At 57.4% G+C, this 18,278-nt stretch overlaps 3 protein-coding genes across 12 annotated transcripts in view; 1 reads left to right on the forward strand and 2 right to left on the reverse strand.

Annotated features, from left to right (window-relative positions):
• Nucleotides 1-5,712, reverse strand: part of KCNK4 (potassium two pore domain channel subfamily K member 4) — a 9,391-nt gene extending 3,679 nt beyond the window's left edge. The window contains exons 1-5 of the mRNA XM_006911148.3: nucleotides 5,026-5,712; nucleotides 2,027-2,150; nucleotides 1,741-1,901; nucleotides 1,369-1,555; nucleotides 749-888 (exon numbers count right to left, since the gene is read on the reverse strand). Coding sequence (XP_006911210.1) covers nucleotides 749-888; nucleotides 1,369-1,555; nucleotides 1,741-1,901; nucleotides 2,027-2,150; nucleotides 5,026-5,214 — 801 coding nt within the window. The 5' untranslated portion in view covers nucleotides 5,215-5,712. The remainder of the gene's footprint in view (nucleotides 1-748; nucleotides 889-1,368; nucleotides 1,556-1,740; nucleotides 1,902-2,026; nucleotides 2,151-5,025) is intronic.
• A 2,683-nt stretch (nucleotides 5,713-8,395) lies between these two features.
• Nucleotides 8,396-12,414, reverse strand: GPR137 (G protein-coupled receptor 137). Of its 8 annotated transcripts, none has more exons than XM_015588776.2 (7): nucleotides 10,983-12,406; nucleotides 10,849-10,898; nucleotides 10,028-10,139; nucleotides 9,646-9,795; nucleotides 9,373-9,519; nucleotides 9,159-9,277; nucleotides 8,396-8,850 (listed from the first exon to the last, which is right to left on the reverse strand). In XM_015588776.2, exons 1-7 carry the CDS (start codon nucleotides 11,337-11,339, stop codon nucleotides 8,691-8,693), a joined length of 1,095 nt encoding a protein of 364 aa, XP_015444262.1. In that variant the 5' UTR covers nucleotides 11,340-12,406; the 3' UTR covers nucleotides 8,396-8,690. The 8 variants fall into 8 exon arrangements, with proteins under 8 accessions (XP_015444262.1, XP_015444261.1, XP_015444259.1 ...); XM_015588775.2 differs by having other exon boundaries at nucleotides 10,016-10,139; XM_015588773.2 differs by having other exon boundaries at nucleotides 9,159-9,250; nucleotides 9,391-9,519; nucleotides 9,914-10,139; nucleotides 10,983-12,404.
• A 676-nt stretch (nucleotides 12,415-13,090) lies between these two features.
• On the forward strand, nucleotides 13,091-18,065 carry BAD (BCL2 associated agonist of cell death). 3 transcript variants are annotated; one of them, XM_006911151.3, is made up of 4 exons: nucleotides 13,091-13,179; nucleotides 13,447-13,641; nucleotides 16,733-16,926; nucleotides 17,565-18,065. In XM_006911151.3, exons 2-4 carry the CDS (start codon nucleotides 13,455-13,457, stop codon nucleotides 17,688-17,690), a joined length of 507 nt encoding a protein of 168 aa, XP_006911213.1. In that variant the 5' UTR covers nucleotides 13,091-13,179; nucleotides 13,447-13,454; the 3' UTR covers nucleotides 17,691-18,065. The 3 variants fall into 3 exon arrangements, with proteins under 3 accessions (XP_006911213.1, XP_006911211.1, XP_006911212.1); XM_006911149.3 differs by lacking the exon at nucleotides 13,091-13,179 and adding an exon at nucleotides 13,185-13,277; XM_006911150.3 differs by lacking the exon at nucleotides 13,091-13,179 and adding an exon at nucleotides 13,186-13,351.
• The last annotated feature ends 213 nt before the right edge of the window (nucleotides 18,066-18,278 follow it).

Consider the following 18,278-nt stretch of genomic DNA (forward strand, 5'->3'; position numbering starts at 1 on the left):
CGGCGGCGGTGGTGCCATGGGCCCGCCTCTCTGGGTCACCCGCGCTGTCACCGTGCCGGTCCAGCTGGCAGCCTGAGCCGTGAAGCCGCCCATCTGTGCGGGAGGAAAGGCAGTCCTCGACCGGCTTCGCACTCCCGGGCGCCTGCCCTTTGCCACTCACGCATCGCCTCCCTTCCCCTCTAGTCCTCCTGCCTCAGCGCGCCCAAGGAGGGAAAGCCTCATCGCCCAGCCGCACGCTCTCCCCTCCTCCATCGCAGCGAAGCGCCCTCTTCCCCCAGAGCGTTTCTAGAAAACTCGTTTTATTTCAGCTGTCCCTCCCATGTTCCCAGACACCTTTGCGCCTCCACCCCGTTCGTCCGCTAGGCGCGGAGAATGGGCTGACAAAATAAAGGTCGCCCGATTAAATTTGAATTTCAAATAAACAACTACGATCTTAGTGTAAGTATGTTCCATGCAATATTTGGCATGTACTTACACGGAAACATTTTTTGATGTGTATCTGAAATTCACATTTAACTGGGCTTCTTGCTTTTTTATTGGGTAAGTCTGGCAACCCTATCCATAAGAGCAGAGTTAAAAATCATCTGCAAACCTGTCTGAGTTTATCCCTTTGTCCCCAGGCCACACCGGGACTCATTCAGTCCCTGCCTGGAGGAGCCCCCAACGCTGGAAGGGAGGCGGGCTGGCTAAGCGGCAGCTGGGGTACAGCGCCACGGCTCAGGCGCGGTGCCGACCCAGGGACGCCTACCTCTGCCCGAGTGCGGCGGGACACTACTCGCAGCCAGTTCCCGATGGTGGTGAGGACGGAGGCGAAGTAGGCCAGGCCGAGCAGGATCCAGAACCACACCAGCGGCTGGTAGGCTGCAGAGTTCTGGTTGGGGCTGGCGCCTGGGATACCACCGGGGAGGGCAGAAAGAAGTCGATTGTGGGACAGGCGCTGAGGCTGTGAGCGCTGTTTCACGGCCCCGCCTCCCTGCTCATTGAGAGGATCCGCCCTCCCCTGGGCAATGAGTGTGTGTTTGAATGCACGCAAGAAGATAAGTGTGCACGACTCGAGAGTGTGCACGACTCGAAGGTGTGCAAGATAAGAGTGAGGGTGCTCACGTGCAAGAATGTGAGCATGTGTGACGGGTGCATCTTATATGTGTGAACATGCACGGAGGCGCAGGCATGCAAGAACGTAAGTGTACATGAGGTGTTGCATCCGTGCAAAAATGTGAGAGTGCATTCGGTGAGCGAATGTAGGGGCTGGAGCGATCCCATGTGAGGGCAGAAAACGCCACGTGGAATTTGGAGGGAGAAGCGAGAGTACAGAGCCCCTGGACAGGAATAAAGTGGGGGAGTGCAGCACAAGAAAGGTGGCCTCACCGGCCACATAGTCCCCGAACCCCACCGTGGTGAGCGTCACTACGACGAAGTAGATGGCCTCAAGCTTGCTCCAGCCCTCCACATAGCAGAACACGAATGTGGGGGTGAGGACAAAGAGCAGGCAGCCGACCAGCAGGAAGAGCACCGCGGACAGAACTCGCACCAGCTCCGGAGGCACGTGCCACTTCTGCAGGGAGGGGCAGTAGGCAGGACCCAGGAGTCTCCAACACCTCCATTCTCACACCCCACTCCCCCTCCTCTGGGAACCTGCGGGGTAGGCTCCTGCGATCTCAGGGCCCCGCGCTCACGTGCGGAAAAGGGGACGTAGGGAAGGATATCCCAAACCCAACACAAGGGCGCGGAACTGCTCACCAGAAAGATGGCTTCGATGTGACCGATGCCGCGGCGCAGGGAGGAGCCCAGCCGGTCCCCGACCCCTGCCAGCAGGATCCCGAACAGCGGGATCCCCACCAGTGCATAAAAGATGCAGAAGAGGCGCCCGGCATCTGTGCGCAGAGCAGCATTGCCATAGCCTGGGCAAAAGGGCCGTGCAGGAGGTCTAGGGGCTGCCTGGCACCCCTACCTCCCCCTGCCTCTTCCCCGATGAGAAAGCCCAGCCCCTGTTGCCCCGCTCCACATGCCCAGTCCCCTCCCCCACCGATGGTGGTGATGATGGTGCCTGAGAAAAAGAAGGCGCTTCCCAGGTCCCAGACTGAGTAGTTGCTGTGACTGGTTGAGTTGATGTCAGGGTTCGCACCCCCTCCCAGGGCATCCGCCACCTCCTGCAGGACAAGGCGCAGAGGGAGGAACCTCAGTCCTTCCTTCCTGTCCTGGACAATCCCCTGGCCCTTCAGTCTTTAGAGTGGTTCCCTTCCCACCCCTCCCAGCTCTTCCCTTCCCTCTGGTCTCCTTGAAGGCAATCCCTTAGAGCAGACAATGCAAATTGGGTGGCCAAATTTCATTTGACCTCCACATTGTTTTAGAAACATTTGAGTTATCTGCCCCCTAATTTCACACAACGGATTTCCAATTTTACAGTATTCAGGAATACAGACTCTGAGACCAGACCGCCTGGGTTCAAACCTTGGTGCTATATGAACTGGAGCAAGCTAACTCTCCCTGCCTCCATGTCAGCATCTACCAAGTGGAGATGATTAAACCTACCATATAGAATTATTGTGAAGAGTTAAAGCAGCGTGTGTTCGTTAAATTAGTCATCACGTAGTGATCATGCCCAGTGATTTCTAGCTTTCCACAGACCCTATCACTCCCACTGGCCCTATGGAAGCTGAATTTGAGCCCTTTTCTTCGAAAATCTGATGAAAATTAGGGACCCTCCCTAATTTTGCATCCAATTTTAGGAGTTTCGTGGACACACAAACCCTTGCCCAGCCTGCTGAAATCTGGTTTTACGTAACTGGTGCTCAATAAATATGATTAATGAAATAGCCATGTGTCTGCCCCTCTTGCCAGCCTGCAGGACCCCTGGGGCAGGGTCTGTGTTTTGAGAGCACCTGCCCTAAGGAATAGAGGTCAGAGCATGGTGAAGAGGGCCCCTTCCCCAAGGAGCACAAAGCCAAGACACAAAAGTAGTGGGTGTGGGGGAGATCATAAACTACATCTTTCTCTGCAGTCTGCATTAGCAAGACCCTTTGCAAATTAATTGTCCTAAAGTGACTGCCCCAAATCCTCCATAGCTAAACCTGCTGTCTGCAGAGTGGAGTCCAAACTCCCTAGCCCAGAGTTTAAATCCCTTTCAATCTGGTCCCAACTTCCCCTCCCTCAGTCTTCTCTCCTGAGACTCCCATTTGGGAACCCAAAGTACGGTGACCTTCTCCACAGATTTCTGAGATGATCTCATTTCCTGTAATAATAATTTTTAAATAAAGCCAAGAAGTGAAATGTATGATTAAAGGTGATTTAATTTTTATTTTGCAACACTTTTCCAGCAAATTCACTACTTAGGGGAAAAAAAAATCCTTTGTCATCCTGTGCGTTCTAATTTTTGCTTCAAATGACTAGGCATCTGCTAAATCCAAGTTCTGCAAAAACACTCTGCGTTTTCCGGCTTCTACGCCTTTGCCCATGCTGTTCCTCTGCCTGCATTCCCTTGCAATCCAATCACACATCTCTAAATTCTACCCATCTCACCTGCCTCATTTCAAGTACCAGCTCTTCACAAAGGCCCCTGGCATCTCCCCTCTTGCCCCCGGCTCCTAGCCCAGGGCCCAGCACACAACAGGTAGTTAACAAAATAGGAAGTAAGGAAAGCTCCTTTTCCACTGAATTCTAAAATTAGCTGTCCTCGAATCTGTCTCCTAGTCCACATGTGACATCTTCTAGACCAGGGCCTGCATCTGTTCCACCCCGATGTCAATTTCCCTGCTCACCCTATGGTGTATAGCAAGTACCTAGCACACAGTAGGTGCATAATTGCTTCATGATTGACTAATTGTGAAAGCGAAATAGAGCAGCTGTTGCCCATCATTCTAGGTTCTGCTCTTTTTTTTTTTTTTTTAATCCAGGAATAAAAGCAATTCCATTGTGAAGATAAAATAGGTCAGATTCCCTCCCTCCTTCTGCCCAGTGGTCTGGCCAGACACACTCTCCTGCCCAGGCCTTTTGGAGCCTTGCTTGGCATTCTAGAAATGTCAGAGACAATGTCAGGCAGCCCTATGTCTCGGCCCCACCCCACCCTCATCTCTGCTCTGGGTCCTGTCACATTGGGAATCAGCTGGAACATGGAGGCCTCCATGTCGATGGCCCATCCCTCCAAACAAACAGGCAGAAAAAGAGATACTCTTTACTAAAGTAATAAACATTCATTTATTAAAGTTAAATCTTAGGTTTTTAATAGGATAGTGACTCAGGAATCAGAGAAAACCACAGAAGTGTTGCCTGACAGTAATCCAGAAGATTGAAGCCCAGCATTTTCTCTACTCATGAGACCAAAGCTGCCCCTGTTCCTGATTTGCCCTCCCTCTAGCCCCAATGTCATAAGCATCTGTCCTGGGGCAAAGGCATACTTAACCTGGCATCCATGGTGGCATGGACAGGCATAGGGGAGCCTGGAACCCTCTGAAATCGTCTGTGCGTGTTTATATGTGTCCTTTTCCGGGGGCAAGGGGAGTGTTCAGTGTTCTTGGGCTTCTCTAAGGCATCTGTGACTCCAAAGAAGTATAGGAACCAGTGTGGGGTTGCCAGATTTAGCAAATAAAAATATTGCATGGGACATAACTATATTTTAAAACTATTTGTTGTTTAGCTGAAATTCATATTTAACTGATATCTTGGATTTTATCTGGCAACCCTAGACCAGTAAGTTAGAGCTGTGAAAATATAACATATCTCACGTGCTACAGCCATTCATTCATTTCTTCCTTCAATCCTTCCTTCATTCAACCACCCTCACATGCTGAAGGAGACTTTCCAGGAGCATGATCTAATGCCAGGCACAGCAAAGAAAACAAGTGCCCCCATGGCCGCCATATTGAAAACACAGAGACCTGGATCCCAGTCTCTGCCCTGCACCCTCCAGCTGCACCTGGCTCTCAGGGATGTGGGTCTGGAAGCAGCACCCCAGCACATGGCCCCACTGCCATGCAGCTAGTACCAGGGGGTCATGGGTGACTGCTGAAGGGGCTCTCGTCCACGCACCTTGATGAAGAGCCCCACGTCTTGGTCGCTCACACATGGATGGAGCCTCAGGAACTTCTCTCGGACCTCCCCTAGCTCCCTCTGGGCCTGCTGCTCATAGGGCTGCTCCAGGGCCCGGAACACCAGGGCACCAGACACCAAGTAGAGCAGGACCAGCGCCAGCAAAGCCAGCAGCGTGGTGCTGCGCATGGCGCGCCCAGGGGCCCGGCCAATTCCACTGCCCTCCTGGGGAGGCCGAGCAGGAGGCTCCTGGAGGGCTGCGGTCACTGTGGGCAAAACCGGGGAGGCTTGGATCAGTAACCTGGCCTGACACCCCTACACCCTCCTCCAACCCTTACACGCCCCAAAGTCCTTGGAGCCCCCAGCCCTACTGCCCACAGAAGTCTTCTCCTCATATTCCTCTGGCTGGACACTTGGGACCAGAACACACCCAGTCCTCCCCCCAACTTCGGTCCTCCCCCTTACCTCCACGGCCCGGCCCTCAGCCCCTGTCCGGGGACTCCAGGGTACAAGAAGAGAAGAGGGCACCGGGAAGGGAAAGGAAGGAGCGTGGAAGAGGGAGAGACTGAGCCTTCTGCGGGAAAGGCAGGGCGAGCGAGGAAACGCCGGGAGCCTGGCGGGGCCGTGGGGAACCAGTCTCAAAGGAGGAGGCTGAGCGGGCGCGGGTTCTCAACGGGAAAGCGGGAGGAGAGGCCGGACTGCACAGGGCGGGGACCTGGCTGCCGGGTCCCGGTTGGTCCACGGCTGCTGCGGCAGCATCTTCGCGATTCCACTCTCCCCTCCAGCCTCTCCCTGCAACGCTGCTAGCCACGATGGGCCGGTCGGGGAGACTCCAGGGTCCCCCAGCGCCCCGCAGGGCTTTCGAGGAACCCAGGGGCGGGTCCGGGTCGCTGCGCAGAGGCGAGGCATAGCCGGGATTGGGGGTAGGAGGAGAGGGAGGGTGCCGAGTTCCGGGAAGGTGCGGGGCGGGGGCAACAAGGGCCGGACCAGCGCAGCAGCCCCCGGGGCAGCTGTCAGCCCCCGGGGCGGCGGGGGCGGCGCCCACGCGCACACGCGCCGCACAAAGCTCCGCGCGCCCACGCTCCTCCCTGCGGTGCCAGCCGCCCGGTTGCTCAGGCTGCATGCAAACGCTCAGCCTGCACTCTCCCCAGACTCACGGGCACACCCGGACCCCCAGGGGCAGGTGGGCCAGGCCGCGGCACCCCAAAGGTCCACGCACACGTGTGCACACGCTCGCATACGCACACCCAGACCGCGGGGCCACAGCGCAGCGCCCGCCGCCCAGACACACTGCACACTCGCCGCTCGCTCCTACTGCCTCCCGCGTCTTTACGCCGACGCCTCGGAGCGTGACGGACGGCAGGACGCGCGGCCGCACAATTCCCCGGGGCGCCCACGAGAGGGAGGTGGCGCCCCGCCCGGACGGTCGCCCACGGCGCGCCCCGCCCGGCAGTCCTATCCGCACTCCTTCCCGCGCCCATCCGCCCGCACTCACTGTTGGCCCCGCTGCGGCTGAGGCTGCGGCTGCAGCTGCGGCTCAGGCTCCCGCGCGGCCTCGCCGGTGCCGGCTGGGCCGCGGAGGCGGCGGCGGCTGCAGGGGCGGAGCGGGCGGCCGCCAAGGCTGGGACCCCCCTCCCGCCGCCAGAAGCCCCCCTCTTCCCGCGTTTAACCCCTCCAGTGCCGCGTTTCCCTCCGGGCTGCGCCGTCGCCGCCGGCGCCTCCCTTTGCAGCCCCTAACCTGCCGCCGCTCAGTGCCCTAATCCCGTCCCGGTCCCGGAGATGAGTGGCAGAGGAGCCCAAGAAGGGTTGTCGCTGGAGTCTCAGACCAGAGCCCTGGCACTGCCCCTTCGGCCAGCCGGTGTGCCAGTGGCACGGCCCGAGGCTGGACATCATCCGGCTCACCTCTCTGGACAGGCGCCACGCTAACCTCCCAGGCCCACCGTCAGATCTGAAGGGCCCTTAGCTGCCCGCCCCTGGGGACAGCCTGGCCCTTGAGCTCAACATTTATTTAGGAGGGAGGCGATTCCATCAAAGGGTGAAGGATCCACTAAGGCGAGCTGGAGTTGGCCCATGTGGGGTGGGGCCCAGTTGTGGGAAGTCATGCTGGGCCACCTCCTGTCCCTGCTCCTGTGTCCCCATCCCTTAGTCCTCAGCATGCCCATCCCAGCATGGAACTGATGCCAGCCCTCCCTCCCCCACAGTCTGAACAGCCAGGGCCCTGGCAGGTCCTGGAACTCCAGCCATTGTTGTTCTTAGCCACTTTACAACCCGCCCCCCCTCTCCAAGACCCTGCTTTTGCCTGGGATCCTCAGCCCTCAGGGTGGGTGGCAGAAGCGTGGGCTCTGAGGCTGACCACCCCCTTCCAGTAGGTGGCCTAGACCAGTTACCAAACTGGAGCCTGCCAGTCCCTCCTTGTAAAATGGGATGCTAACTCTCACCTCAGGGTGCTGTTCTGAGCATTAAAGAGGTCAGTATTTCTAAATGCTGTTCTGAGCATTAAAGAGGTCAGTATTTCTAAATGCTCTATTGTGTGCAGAGCACACACAATAAAGTGCTCTACAAATGTTTGCAATTTTCCTTTTAACAAAAAGTGATTGTCCAGCTTCTAGCTGATTCTCCGATTCTCAGATGCACTTTCCGGAAGTCCTTGAAGGCCTGGTTTCCAGGATAGTCCCAAGTGAAGTGCTAGGCCCCAGGGACTCCAAGGAGCTGGGATGGCCAGGTCCGTGTGCAGGAGACAGGCTGTTTGATAAATAACTGCCAGCCAAGAGACAAATCTCCTAGGGCTGTGGCAGCAGAGGGCACTGACTATGCCATTAGAGGCGTCCAAAGAAGGGGGCTCAGGACAACCAGGCAGACTGTATAGGGACAGCCCCCCACCCCACCCAGCCAAACCCATACCTGGTAGGGAGATGGGGGTTGCTAAGTCATGGGCCAATTCCTCTGCAGGCCCTTGAACTAACTCCTGGACCTGAAGGCCAGGTTGGATGTAATGACAGGGAAGCAGGGTCTCCAGAAATCCCAATCCACTAGAGGGCGACAGGCATAAAAGCCACATAGTTACAGTGCAAGGAGACTCAGGAGGTACCCTGACCCTGAGAGGGAAGGCTTCATAAAGGAGGTGACATTTGAAGGCCTTGAAGAAAGAGTAGAAATTATTCAAGTAGGGGGAGATGAGTGGGAGCAGGGCTCTTGTGGTCTCCCTTCCCCTCAGCCTGCAGGTTCCTCCATCTCCTTGCCCACCAGCCTGGGGGAGGTAAGTGGCCCCTGAAGCCCGGCGACCCCCTTCAGTGGCCAGTATCTGATCAGCCTTCAGCCAAACAAGTGATGATTCGAAGAGCACAGATAACTGACAGACGGTGGACGGACATGGGGCACAGACACTGTTTATTGAGTGGCAGGTGCAGGAGAGGTAGCTGGCTCCAGCGTAGAAGCGGAGGCGGCAGGTCATGCCAGGGTGCTGTGGGCATCTGGCAGCCAGGGCCATGTCCCCCATCCTAGGGGACAGCACAAACTCACTACAATAGAAGTAGCAAGGAGCCGGCCGGGGGAGGAGGCAGCCACAGCCCCCAGGATCCTGGGCAAGAAGCAGCAGATGAAATTGGCACAGGGGCCTGGGTGAGAAGGATTGGGGTCTGGGTGTTCTGGGGAGAAATGGAGGGGGATCACGTCTGTGGGGTGGAATAGAGACTGTGGTGGTGGCTGCCTGGTCCCAGCACCTGGGAGAAGAGCAGAGGGGTGGTCCGCGTCTGGCTGCCCCCACACCAGCCTGGCTCCCGCCCGATGGCGCCGTACCAGCTGCCAGAGCCTAGGCTGCCCGACATGCTGCAGGCAGAGAAACAGGGTCAGTCCCAAGGCAGTGACCAGGGCCATATTCACAAGAGTTGGGGGAGGGAGAAAGGCTTAGAACAGAGCCCAGTGACCCAGACCTCTAGGACCCAGGGCTTGAGCCCCACAGACTGTGGCAAACTGCATCCTCGGGGCAAGAGGTGGAAATCAGAGGGGGCCCCCACCTAGTACAGACAGAAACAAAGACTACTGTAGGGGCTGGGGGCTGGGTGACAAGACCTGGCTCTAGGTCCCCATGGCTCCATGGAGCAAGCCAGGTCTTGAGGTGGGGCTGGGGCTCCTACCTGGTGCTCTCGCCCCGGCCATGCTCCCAGGAGCAGCTCTCTTCTTCACAGTGCCCAGCCCGGTCGAAGAAGTAGGAACGGGAACCAAAGACCTGCCCATTGAGGATGCGGCTGGTGCTCTGGGGGAGTAAGCTGCCGTTGATGCTCTCTCCTGCCCCCCACGGACCTCCCCCAACCCACCCAGGCCCCAGCCCATGGAGTCCCAGCGCCACACCTCTCCACTGGCCCTCACCAGGTCCTGTGGAGGCCGGTGCACCCGGAAGAAGCCCACCAGCAGGGTGGTGGGCAGCAGCTCCCACACAAAGAGGATGAGGCCAAACACCAAGTAGCCTTTGTTCCCTAGGTCATTCACCAGGTCCGCCTGTGGGAAAGCAGGGGCTTGTGTCAATCTGCCACCGTGCCAGTGGGACACCATGCCACGGCCCAGGCCAGCTGGGGACCAGGAGCCATGGCTACTAAAGAGGTGGCAGATGTGTCCAATGCCCACCTGGTCAGAGACGTTGTACCAGTCGTAATCGAAGGCATCGAGCCGGCTCCGGGGGGCCAAAGCCAAGGCCGCCAGGTTGTAGCAGGCCCGACTGGCATAGAGCAGAACCATGGCACCACCCATCGCAGCCGCCTGGCACACACTGGTCCCCTGGCACGGATGACAACAGGGGACCCTCAGGGAGGAGAGGCTCCAGCTTCCCATCTACCCTGAAGAGCAACACCCAAAGATCCCACAGGACACCAAGCATCAGGGCTTGTGACCCTACCTTGGCCTCCAGGTAGATGCTGGTGGAGGGGGCCCGCCGGGCAACAAGGCAGAGGCAGGCGGCAAGAGAGAGTGCGCAGATAACAAAGAGAGAGTCGCTCACCAGGACACGCACCAGCAGGAGGGCCCAGGGCTGTGCCCGGCGCCGGCGGGACAGCACAGCACACAGCACATTCACCAGCAGAAAGAGCAGCGAGGCCCCCACAAAGGCCCCTCGGACGGCCAGCCTGCAGCCCACAGCAGAGTCAGCCCCTGTCTACAGCCCTTAGTGCTCACCCCCCACCCAACCTCCCGCAGGAGACCCCGGTGTCTATCAGAACCTCAGGTCATCCAGTCTGAACCTACTCCTCCGGTTTTACAAATGGGGAAACTGAGGGCCAAGGGGGTCAGAGGTGACTGACAGCTGTGGTCCGTTGGAAGGAGCCCTAGCTTGGGAATCAGAGATCTGGGTTTAAGCCCTGGCTCAGCCTCCAGCAGGTCTAGGACCTTGAACATGTTGCTTTCCTTGCCTGGGCCTCAGTTTCTTCATCTCTCAAATGGGGATAATAAGAACCTCACAACTAAGTTGTAAAAATTAAAGATGTTTGTGAAAACTCTTTAAAAACCGTGAGATGTTATACAAATGACAAGAGTATCACTGCCCAAGGTCACCCAGAATCGGTTTGGCTTTAGAGCTTCCAAGGGCTGCTGGAGCCTCCAGCTCCTCCTCCACCGTGAATGACACGGGTCCCCACTCCCCTCGCTGTTTCTATTATTGTTGCCCTTCACATATGCAACGCCTCTGCTGAGCCATCTGTGCCAGGTGCTGCACTTTTCCAAGCTCTTTCACAAACATCCCCTGGGCTGTCCTCGCCTCAGCTCTGCCATGGCGTAAGGAATGGGCACTGGGCTCCCCCTGGCTTGAGGACTGAGCCCACCAGTGTCCCAAGTACTTACAAGCCTCGGCTCATCTCTGGCCGACGCTTCACCTTGGCCTTGAACACCACCTGGGAGGAGAAACGCCCATCATTCCTTTGGGCCTTTGGGGCTTGCCACCCCCACGGCCCACTCCCACCCATTACCAGAGTTACCTGGGCAAAGTAGAGGTTCATAAGCGTCAGTGTGAAGAACTGCAGGCAGACAGGGCAGCAGTAGAGAAGCCAAAAGGGCAGGGGCCCCAGGCGGTTGGCTCGGGGGGTATCTCGGAAGTAGAAGGAGAAGAGGGTAGTACGCAAGGCAGCCCAGAGCAGACAGAGTGCAAGGAACACCGTCTGATAGCTGAGACGCTTGTGCCCATACAGGAGCACCAGCCAGAGCTGGGCATAGACGGAGAAGAAGAGCAGGGCATACAGAGTGGTGTAGGCCGCAGTCAGCCCCAGGGTCACAGCCGGTGGAAGCGCAGGCACCAGCCCAGCAGCAGGCACCAGGCCAGACAGGTTACTCTCCATGTCAGGAAGAGAGGCTTGAATCTTGAGACAGAGATGGAGGGGCTGGCAGGGGGCCAGGAAAGTAAAAATAAATACAGAGGGGTGGGAGCTGCAGGGTGCAGAGGCAGAGATGGAGAACTCAGGAGGAAAGAAGTTGTGGCTGGCCAGGCCTTCTCCCGCAACAGAGGGACACTCGCCCTTGCAGTAGCCCTTGAGGAGGGGCACAGGCAGCCTGGGGCCTGGCCCCGAGCCCCTCACTCAGGAGCGTGGAAGGGCAATCTCTCTAGAGCTGACTGGGGTGGTGGGCCAATCCCAGAGCCAGGACCTGGGGGTTGCAGGGGCTGAAGGAAAGGGGTCCTTGGCCTTGGCTCGCTGGAGTCGTCCCGGCAGGAGGGGGAGAGCCGGCCTATGCCCGTCGGCTCAGGGTAGCAGCCGCTGAAGGGGGACCCGGCTCTCCCCCTCCTCAAACTGGTGAGCTTTCTCCCCTTCAATAATCCGGATGGGGTAGGGGGGTGGGCCTCTGCCTTTGGTCCTCGAAATTCCAGACGCTGCCCCCAACCCACCCCCCACTGCACCCACTCTCCAACCGCGAGGAGCGGGAAAAGGTCGACGCCAGGCCTTGGTCTGCCGCTGGGGGAGCCGGCTCCGGTCGCTGGGAACCGGGGCTCCGGCTCCCCGGCTCCCGCGGCTCCGCCCCCTCTTGCGCCTGCGCGCGCGCCGTTCGCCACGCAAATTGCGCAGGGTCTAGCCGGGGCTCCGAATCCCGCGCAGCGCCCGGCGCGCAGTCTTTCAAGAATGGGAGCAAGCTACGTCGCCGGCGGGCGCCAAGGGTTACGGGAGGCGGCCCGCGGCCAAGGCGCTGGGGCGGCACCGCAACCGGCCGGCAGTAGGGCGGGCCGTGCCCGGGACCACCGGCCTCTGCTTCTTAGAGGGGCTGCCAGCGCCCATGCTTCTCTTTCCCATCCTCTAACAGATCGCGCAGCCAGGCCGAGGGCCGCAACGCCTTTCCCCCGCCCGCTCTCTGAAGGAAACTTCCGCCCTCAGCCAAGATGGCCCCGGGTCCCGCCCCCTGGATCTGAACCCGCGGGGCCCCGCAGCTCCCGGAAGGTCCGCCCGCCCCTCGCCCGGGCCGGCTGTGGTTCCCGCTCACCTGGCTGGCCGCCGCGCGCGCGCGAAACAACCGCGAGTCCTACGGCCACCCTCACAGGAACCCTTATCCCTTTTCCTGAGCCGGGACAGCCATCCTGACAGGGAGGAGGCTCCTTGCTTATCTCGAGTGCTCCGCAGATGGCGCGGGGAGTGGTGCACCTGATGCGGGCGGTGCCAAGTTTCCACAGTGGGGAGGAGGAGAAACCCGGTCACCTAGTCGGACGGAGCAGTGACAACAGCAACAACAATGCATCCGACGGCTGAGTTTCAATTAAAGCTTTGCAAAGTGCTTTCACTCACAGTAATCACTCGGTTTACAAAGTTCACTGGCTCCTGAGGGAGATGTCATCGTCCCTGTTTTACAGGGGTGGAAACTAAGGCCCAGAGGGGCTGAAGGACTTGTCAGTAGAAGCTAGTCCTCAGGTTAAGAGAATCCCTCATCTGCTTCCACACACGCCCCATATCCAAGAAAGTCGGGAGTAGCGTATACGGCGGCAAAGAACGGACCCAAGAGGAAGGCGGTGGGTGGGGAGCAAACAGGTCCGGCAGCGGGGGGCGGGGCCCCGGCCGAGAGTGGCTCCGCCTTCTGGCCAGCCCTGGTGACATTACGATAGTTGATTGGGCCGGGTGGGTGACAGTTCCCGTTTCCCAGGCAACTAGGTGCTAGAGGGAGGTGCAGGCCCGGGTCTGGCGCCTCGAGATCGGGCTTAGGGTGAGACTGCCGTACGGTCACCATGGGCGGGCGGGTCCGGGGCCTGGGGCTCCACAGCACCAGGGCTCCGGAAGGAGATTTAGGTCCTACGTGGACAGGTCGAGCTCCCTGCCCAGCCAGACTCAGCGGACAAATGGGGGCCTGGGAGGCAGGGCGGACCTGGGGTTCTAAGGTGGGAGAGGGAACCAGGGGCTCTTGCTCCCCCACGCCCGCCGGCCGCTGTTTGTTCCAGCTGTGCCTTAACTACCTACCATCTTGCCCCCACAGCCCAGAGCATGTTCCAGATCCCAGAGTTTGAGCAGAGTGAGCAGGAAGACTCCAGACCTGCAGATAGGGGCCTGGGCCCCAGCCCCACGGGGGACCAGCCCCCAGGCCTCAGCAAGCACCGGTGTACGGCCTCAGGCCTCCTGGGGGAAGCTGGTCATCAGCAGGGGCAGCCAGCCAGCAGCAGCCACAATGGAGGTAGGCACCCCCCTACACAACCACCTGCCTGTCTCCTTTGCCCCCAGCCCAGTAGTTACCTGCACCTCAGCCACATCCACACTCACTGGGTAGCTTTGTGTAAGTCCCTGTGCCTCAGTTTTCTCTTCTGTAAAACACTGTAGGGCTATTAGGATGATTAGCAGAATATATAAGAAGCATTTGATTACGGTGCTGGCGCTTACAAAATGCTCAAAGAATGTAGCTGTTAGTGTAGGACCAGAACAAATCACCAAGGCAGGCAGTGAGCCAGAAAGGGGAAGTGACTTGCCTAAGGTCACACTTGTTTGGTGGTTCCTTTGGTAGAAAGCAGGGCTTCACTGCCTGCAACTGTCTGGAACACCATTGTTTTAATTAAGTGTGCAAGGATGTTCATGGGCGCATGACAATGGATATGTTCAGCCCTACCCACTTACTCAGAAGCCCAAGTGTAAAGGAAAACCTTTCCTGGGGCTGGGGCACCTCCAGCCACAGGCTCCTCCCATTTCCCCACCCCAGCCCCAGGCCTGTTCTTTGGGAAGATGGCCAGCGACAGTGGGCACGCCTGGGCACCCACTCATGCTCACTCACAGAAGAGCCATGCCCCCTTCCTCTCCCTTTCCTTCCCCAGAGTGGAGAGAGCTGCCTCTGCCTCTGCCCTGCCCAGGGTCATGAAGGGGTGAGAGCCGATTGAAGGTGGGATGGTTCGCATGCACGTCCCCTCCCCTCAGGGAGTTTACAAAAGTCCTTCAGGTTTTTTTTTTCCAGTAAATAGGATACTTTTTAAAAATTTAGTTGACACAAATGAGTTCCATTTTGACAATGGCTGGCTTGGCACTGCTAAATCCCCCACCCCATAGACTAGGCTTCTGATAGAGCTGGCATTAGCAGAAAGTCTGGGATGCGTTCCCCAACCTGGGCTCCCAAGGGGAGCCTGAGGCATGAGAATTACAGATTCAGACCCTGAAGCTAGACTGTTTAAGTTTGTATTCCTGTTTGTCTACTTATTGACTGAGTGACCTTGGCACGTTACTCGCCCTCTCTGTGCCTTAGTTTTCTCTGTCAATAGAGACAGTGAGTAACTTCCCTCATAGGGTGTGATGGGGATGTAATGAATTAAATACCCGTGAAGCACTTCCATGTTGACACAGCAAGTGCTCTTATGCTTGTGATCCTGGGCGAGGCGGCAGTGCCCAGACCATGTGTCCATCTGCAAATCACTCACCTTCTGACTCTAGGGCCTTGCATCTGTCAAGTGTGGTGGTTGTGTGGTTCTTAGAGTTAGTAAAGGAGAATAATAGCTGATACTTCCTGAGCACTTAAGTGGCCAGCTGTGTGACCTTAGGCAAGTTCCTAACCTCTAAGTGCCTCCATTTCTTCATCTGTAAAATAGGGAGAACTTGGCATCTGCCTCACTGGGAAGCTGGGAGGCTTCAGGAGGTGAAAGCAGGAATATGGTGGTTGAGGTGGGGCCCACTGAGCTCCTGACCCCGGCTTCACTGCCCACACCCCACAAATGGGCCTGATCCTGTCAGGAGTCTATTCCTGGTTCCTCCAGTCCCTATCCCCAATCCCCACTCCTGATTTAGCTACCTGTGCCCACTGCCATCTCACCCCTAAAAGGCTTTATTGTGTCCCTACCTGATCTTGGGCCTGGGCTTTGGTGACATTCAGAACAGGTAGGGACTCTGACCACACCCTCTTAGCTTAGGCCTTCCTGGATCCACCCTCTCTTCCTTTTCTTGGCTTTCTCGGCCATATATCTGGAGCTGGGACCCCGGAATCCCTGCAGCCCCTGGAGCTGACCCACGGGCTCTACGGAAGGTCCTTTGTAGGGAGGAGATAGTTATCCCCTGGCTTCAAAGTCTGGCCTAAATCTTGCTTTCTCCAAAATTGCCTTCCCTGACAGATGGGCCTTGCACTGACTCCTCTGAGCCCGTTTCCGGCGCTTGCTCCAGGCCTGTCTTCCACTATTACTTAGCTCTGGGTTTTTGCTCTGGGGAGTGGTTGTTGAGTGTTTGTTGGTCTGGATATGGGGATGGGGTTGGCAGGAGTGGGAGGATGGCACACAGTAGACAAGTCAGACAAACTCCGAACACAGCAAAGGTGCCTCATTGAATAATGACCATCATGCACTTTTAGCTTACAAAGCACTTTCATACTATTTTTGTAACCTGTATTACACAGCCACTGGTAGTTAAAGGCTAGGTTTGTCCCCACAGAGGTGAAGACACAGACTCAGAGAGAGCTGAAGGGTGCTTGGACAAGGGAAGAGGTGAAGCTCAAGGAATAATCACTAGACTCTGGATTCCAACAAACGTCTAGGGATTTCTAGCCTCAGAGTTTCACAGCTGTGTGGCCCTGGGCAAGTCTTAACCTCTTTAAGCCTGTTTTCTCATTTGTAAAATGGAGGCAGTGTTAGTACTCACCTCCCAGGACGGTTAGGAGGATAATAAGGTAATGCCCAGGGCCTAGCACACAATAAGTTCTCCGTAAATATTACCTAGTCAACAGACCTGTCTGGACATTTTCTCCAAATCAGGTGCTGTGGGAGGTGCAGACAAGCTGCTGACAGGTTCTGGTTCTCCAGGGTCTCCTGGAAGCCACAACAGTGAAACAGACGAGCACCAGCAGGTCACCTGCAGAGCTGGAGTTCAGCCCTGCCAGGCTGGGGACAGGACACCTCTTCATCCAGGGGATTGGTCTCCTCTGCTGGAGGATGGAGATGATTAAAGAGCTAACAACCCAGGTGCTTGCTGGGAGGCCTCCTGGTCTTGCACTAATGAATATATCTACTATTTATTATGCCGTTATTTTGTGCCAGGCATAGAGAAAGCTCCTTTTATACGCTAAGGCCCTGGCCCATTATAAGGGCTCAATTAAGATTTGTGGGATTAAGGAGAAGTTAATTCGAATCTTCACAAAAAAACCTATGCTCCTCTCAATTTATATTTGAGGGAACTGGCGCCCTGAAGATATACTCTCATGTGCACACAGATACATCAGCGGGCTGGTGGAGCGAATGCTGGGGGCACAAAGGAATTGGGATTCACGTCGCCACCCCACCCCACCCCACCCCCAACTCTCTCTGCAGGCGCCGGGTCTGTGGAGCCCAGGAGTCGCCACAGCTCGTACCCCGCCGGGAACGAGGAGGATGAAGAGCCAGAGGAGGAGGAGCCCAGCCCCTTCCGGGGACGCTCACGTTCAGCGCCTCCCAACCTCTGGGCTGCACAGCGCTATGGCCGTGAGCTCCGGAGGATGAGCGATGAGTTCGAGGGTTCCTTCAAGGTGAGCGCCGCCGCGGCGAAGGGACGGGCTAGTCCTAGAGCATGCCGGGACCTGCACTCCTGGTCACCTCCCACTTGGCTGTCCCGTCCGAATTCCACGGCATGCCGGGACCTGCAGTCTCGGGACTCGTTCCTTCCCGAGCCCCAGAACATGCTGGGATCTGTAGTCCAGGCCCCGCTCCAGAATTCCAAAGCTTTTGGGATCCCGAAATCCGTGGAGCGTGAGGCATGCGAGCCTCTCTGCTCTTGGCTGGCTCTTTCAGATGTCCGAGGTCTCTGCCTTCAACTTCGGAACCACTTCTTTAATACTCGTATTGTGGTCCCATTTTCCACGTGATAGATCTCCGGTTCAGGCGCTAACATACAAGGCCTTAGGTGCCCTCTCGCCCCGCCCCTGGCAAGGAGCGTCTAGGATCTAACTCGTCTCATTCCTAAGGGGCCAAACAAGATAACTCTCATGCTTAATTAAGTAGTTAGAAGACCGCCCCTCCTCCCCCGGCAAAGGGGATGCTGGGAGCTGTGGTCTTTGCTTTCCCCGGCTTCTCACTTAGAGCTAGGATTCTGGAAGTGGAGGCCCCTGACTCGGGCTGCCAGGATAAAAGCTAACTCACTTAATTTTTTCCTCCTCCCACCCCGAAGGGACTTCCTCGCCCGAAAAGCGCGGGCACAGCGACGCAGATGCGGCAAAACTCCAGCTGGACGCACATCTTCCAGTCCTGGTGGGATCGGAACTTGGGAAGAGGAGGCTCCGCCCCCTCCCAATGACCTTGCGTCCCACTTCCGGAAGCTCTCCCCGTTCGCGCCTCTGTTGTCAGCCATCTTGGGTGTGGGCGGAAGTCGTTTCCGCAGGCCTATGCAAAAAGAGGATCAGGTCTGTCCCTTTCAGAAAGAGGGGGTTTGAACCAGAGCCCAATTTCCTTCCGGTGTGTGCAGGGACCACCGAGGATTCGGCCCCATCGGATATTTTGAAGTTATTCTGCCCTTAGCTACCGGAAGTAGCCCCCTGACCCGCCCCAGGCGCCTGCGCCAGGTGAGAGTCGGAATAACCCTAACTTCAACAGAACCTTTTCCTCTGAGGTGACCCTGGGGGCCGATGATCGCCACTAAAAATGCTAATAAAGCCCGCGTCTGTGCCGCCGACTCTCCTGTCCATCGCTAGGGGCTTTGCGGGCAGAGGGAGCACTGAGTTTCAGACGGTGCCTGCGTTTCACACGTAAGGGAAACTGAGTCTCTTTCTGAGTGACCGAGACAAGGAGTCGGCGAGCGGAGCCAGGGCTACTTGGCTCCCAGGAAGCGGAGTGCTGCCGGGCCCCAGGGACGTCCAGGTCCTTATCTCTAATCTGGTAATTGGTA

This window comes from Pteropus alecto, unplaced genomic scaffold, assembly GCF_000325575.1.
Source record: "Pteropus alecto unplaced genomic scaffold, ASM32557v1 scaffold43, whole genome shotgun sequence".
Taxonomy (NCBI): Eukaryota; Metazoa; Chordata; class Mammalia; order Chiroptera; family Pteropodidae; genus Pteropus; species Pteropus alecto.

What these genes read in the sequence shown, in the direction of transcription:
- GPR137 (XM_015588772.2), bottom strand. Translation starts at nt 11,339, where the DNA reads ATGGAGAGTAACCTGTCTGGCCTGGTGCCTGCTGCTGGGCTGGTGCCT. An exon ending in CCAGAGATGAGCCGAGGCTT is followed by an intron (nt 10,140 to 10,848) that starts GTAAGTACTTGG and finishes TGTGGGCTGCAG; the next exon opens with GCTGGCCGTCCGAGGGGCCT. An exon ending in GGTACAACGTCTCTGACCAG is followed by an intron (nt 9,520 to 9,645) that starts GTGGGCATTGGA and finishes GCTTTCCCACAG; the next exon opens with GCGGACCTGGTGAATGACCT.
- BAD (XM_006911149.3), top strand. Translation starts at nt 13,202, where the DNA reads ATGGGCGGGCGGGTCCGGGGCCTGGGGCTCCACAGCACCAGGGCTCCG. An exon ending in TTTAGGTCCTACGTGGACAG is followed by an intron (nt 13,278 to 13,446) that starts GTCGAGCTCCCT and finishes TTGCCCCCACAG; the next exon opens with CCCAGAGCATGTTCCAGATC. An exon ending in AGTTCGAGGGTTCCTTCAAG is followed by an intron (nt 16,927 to 17,564) that starts GTGAGCGCCGCC and finishes CCCACCCCGAAG; the next exon opens with GGACTTCCTCGCCCGAAAAG.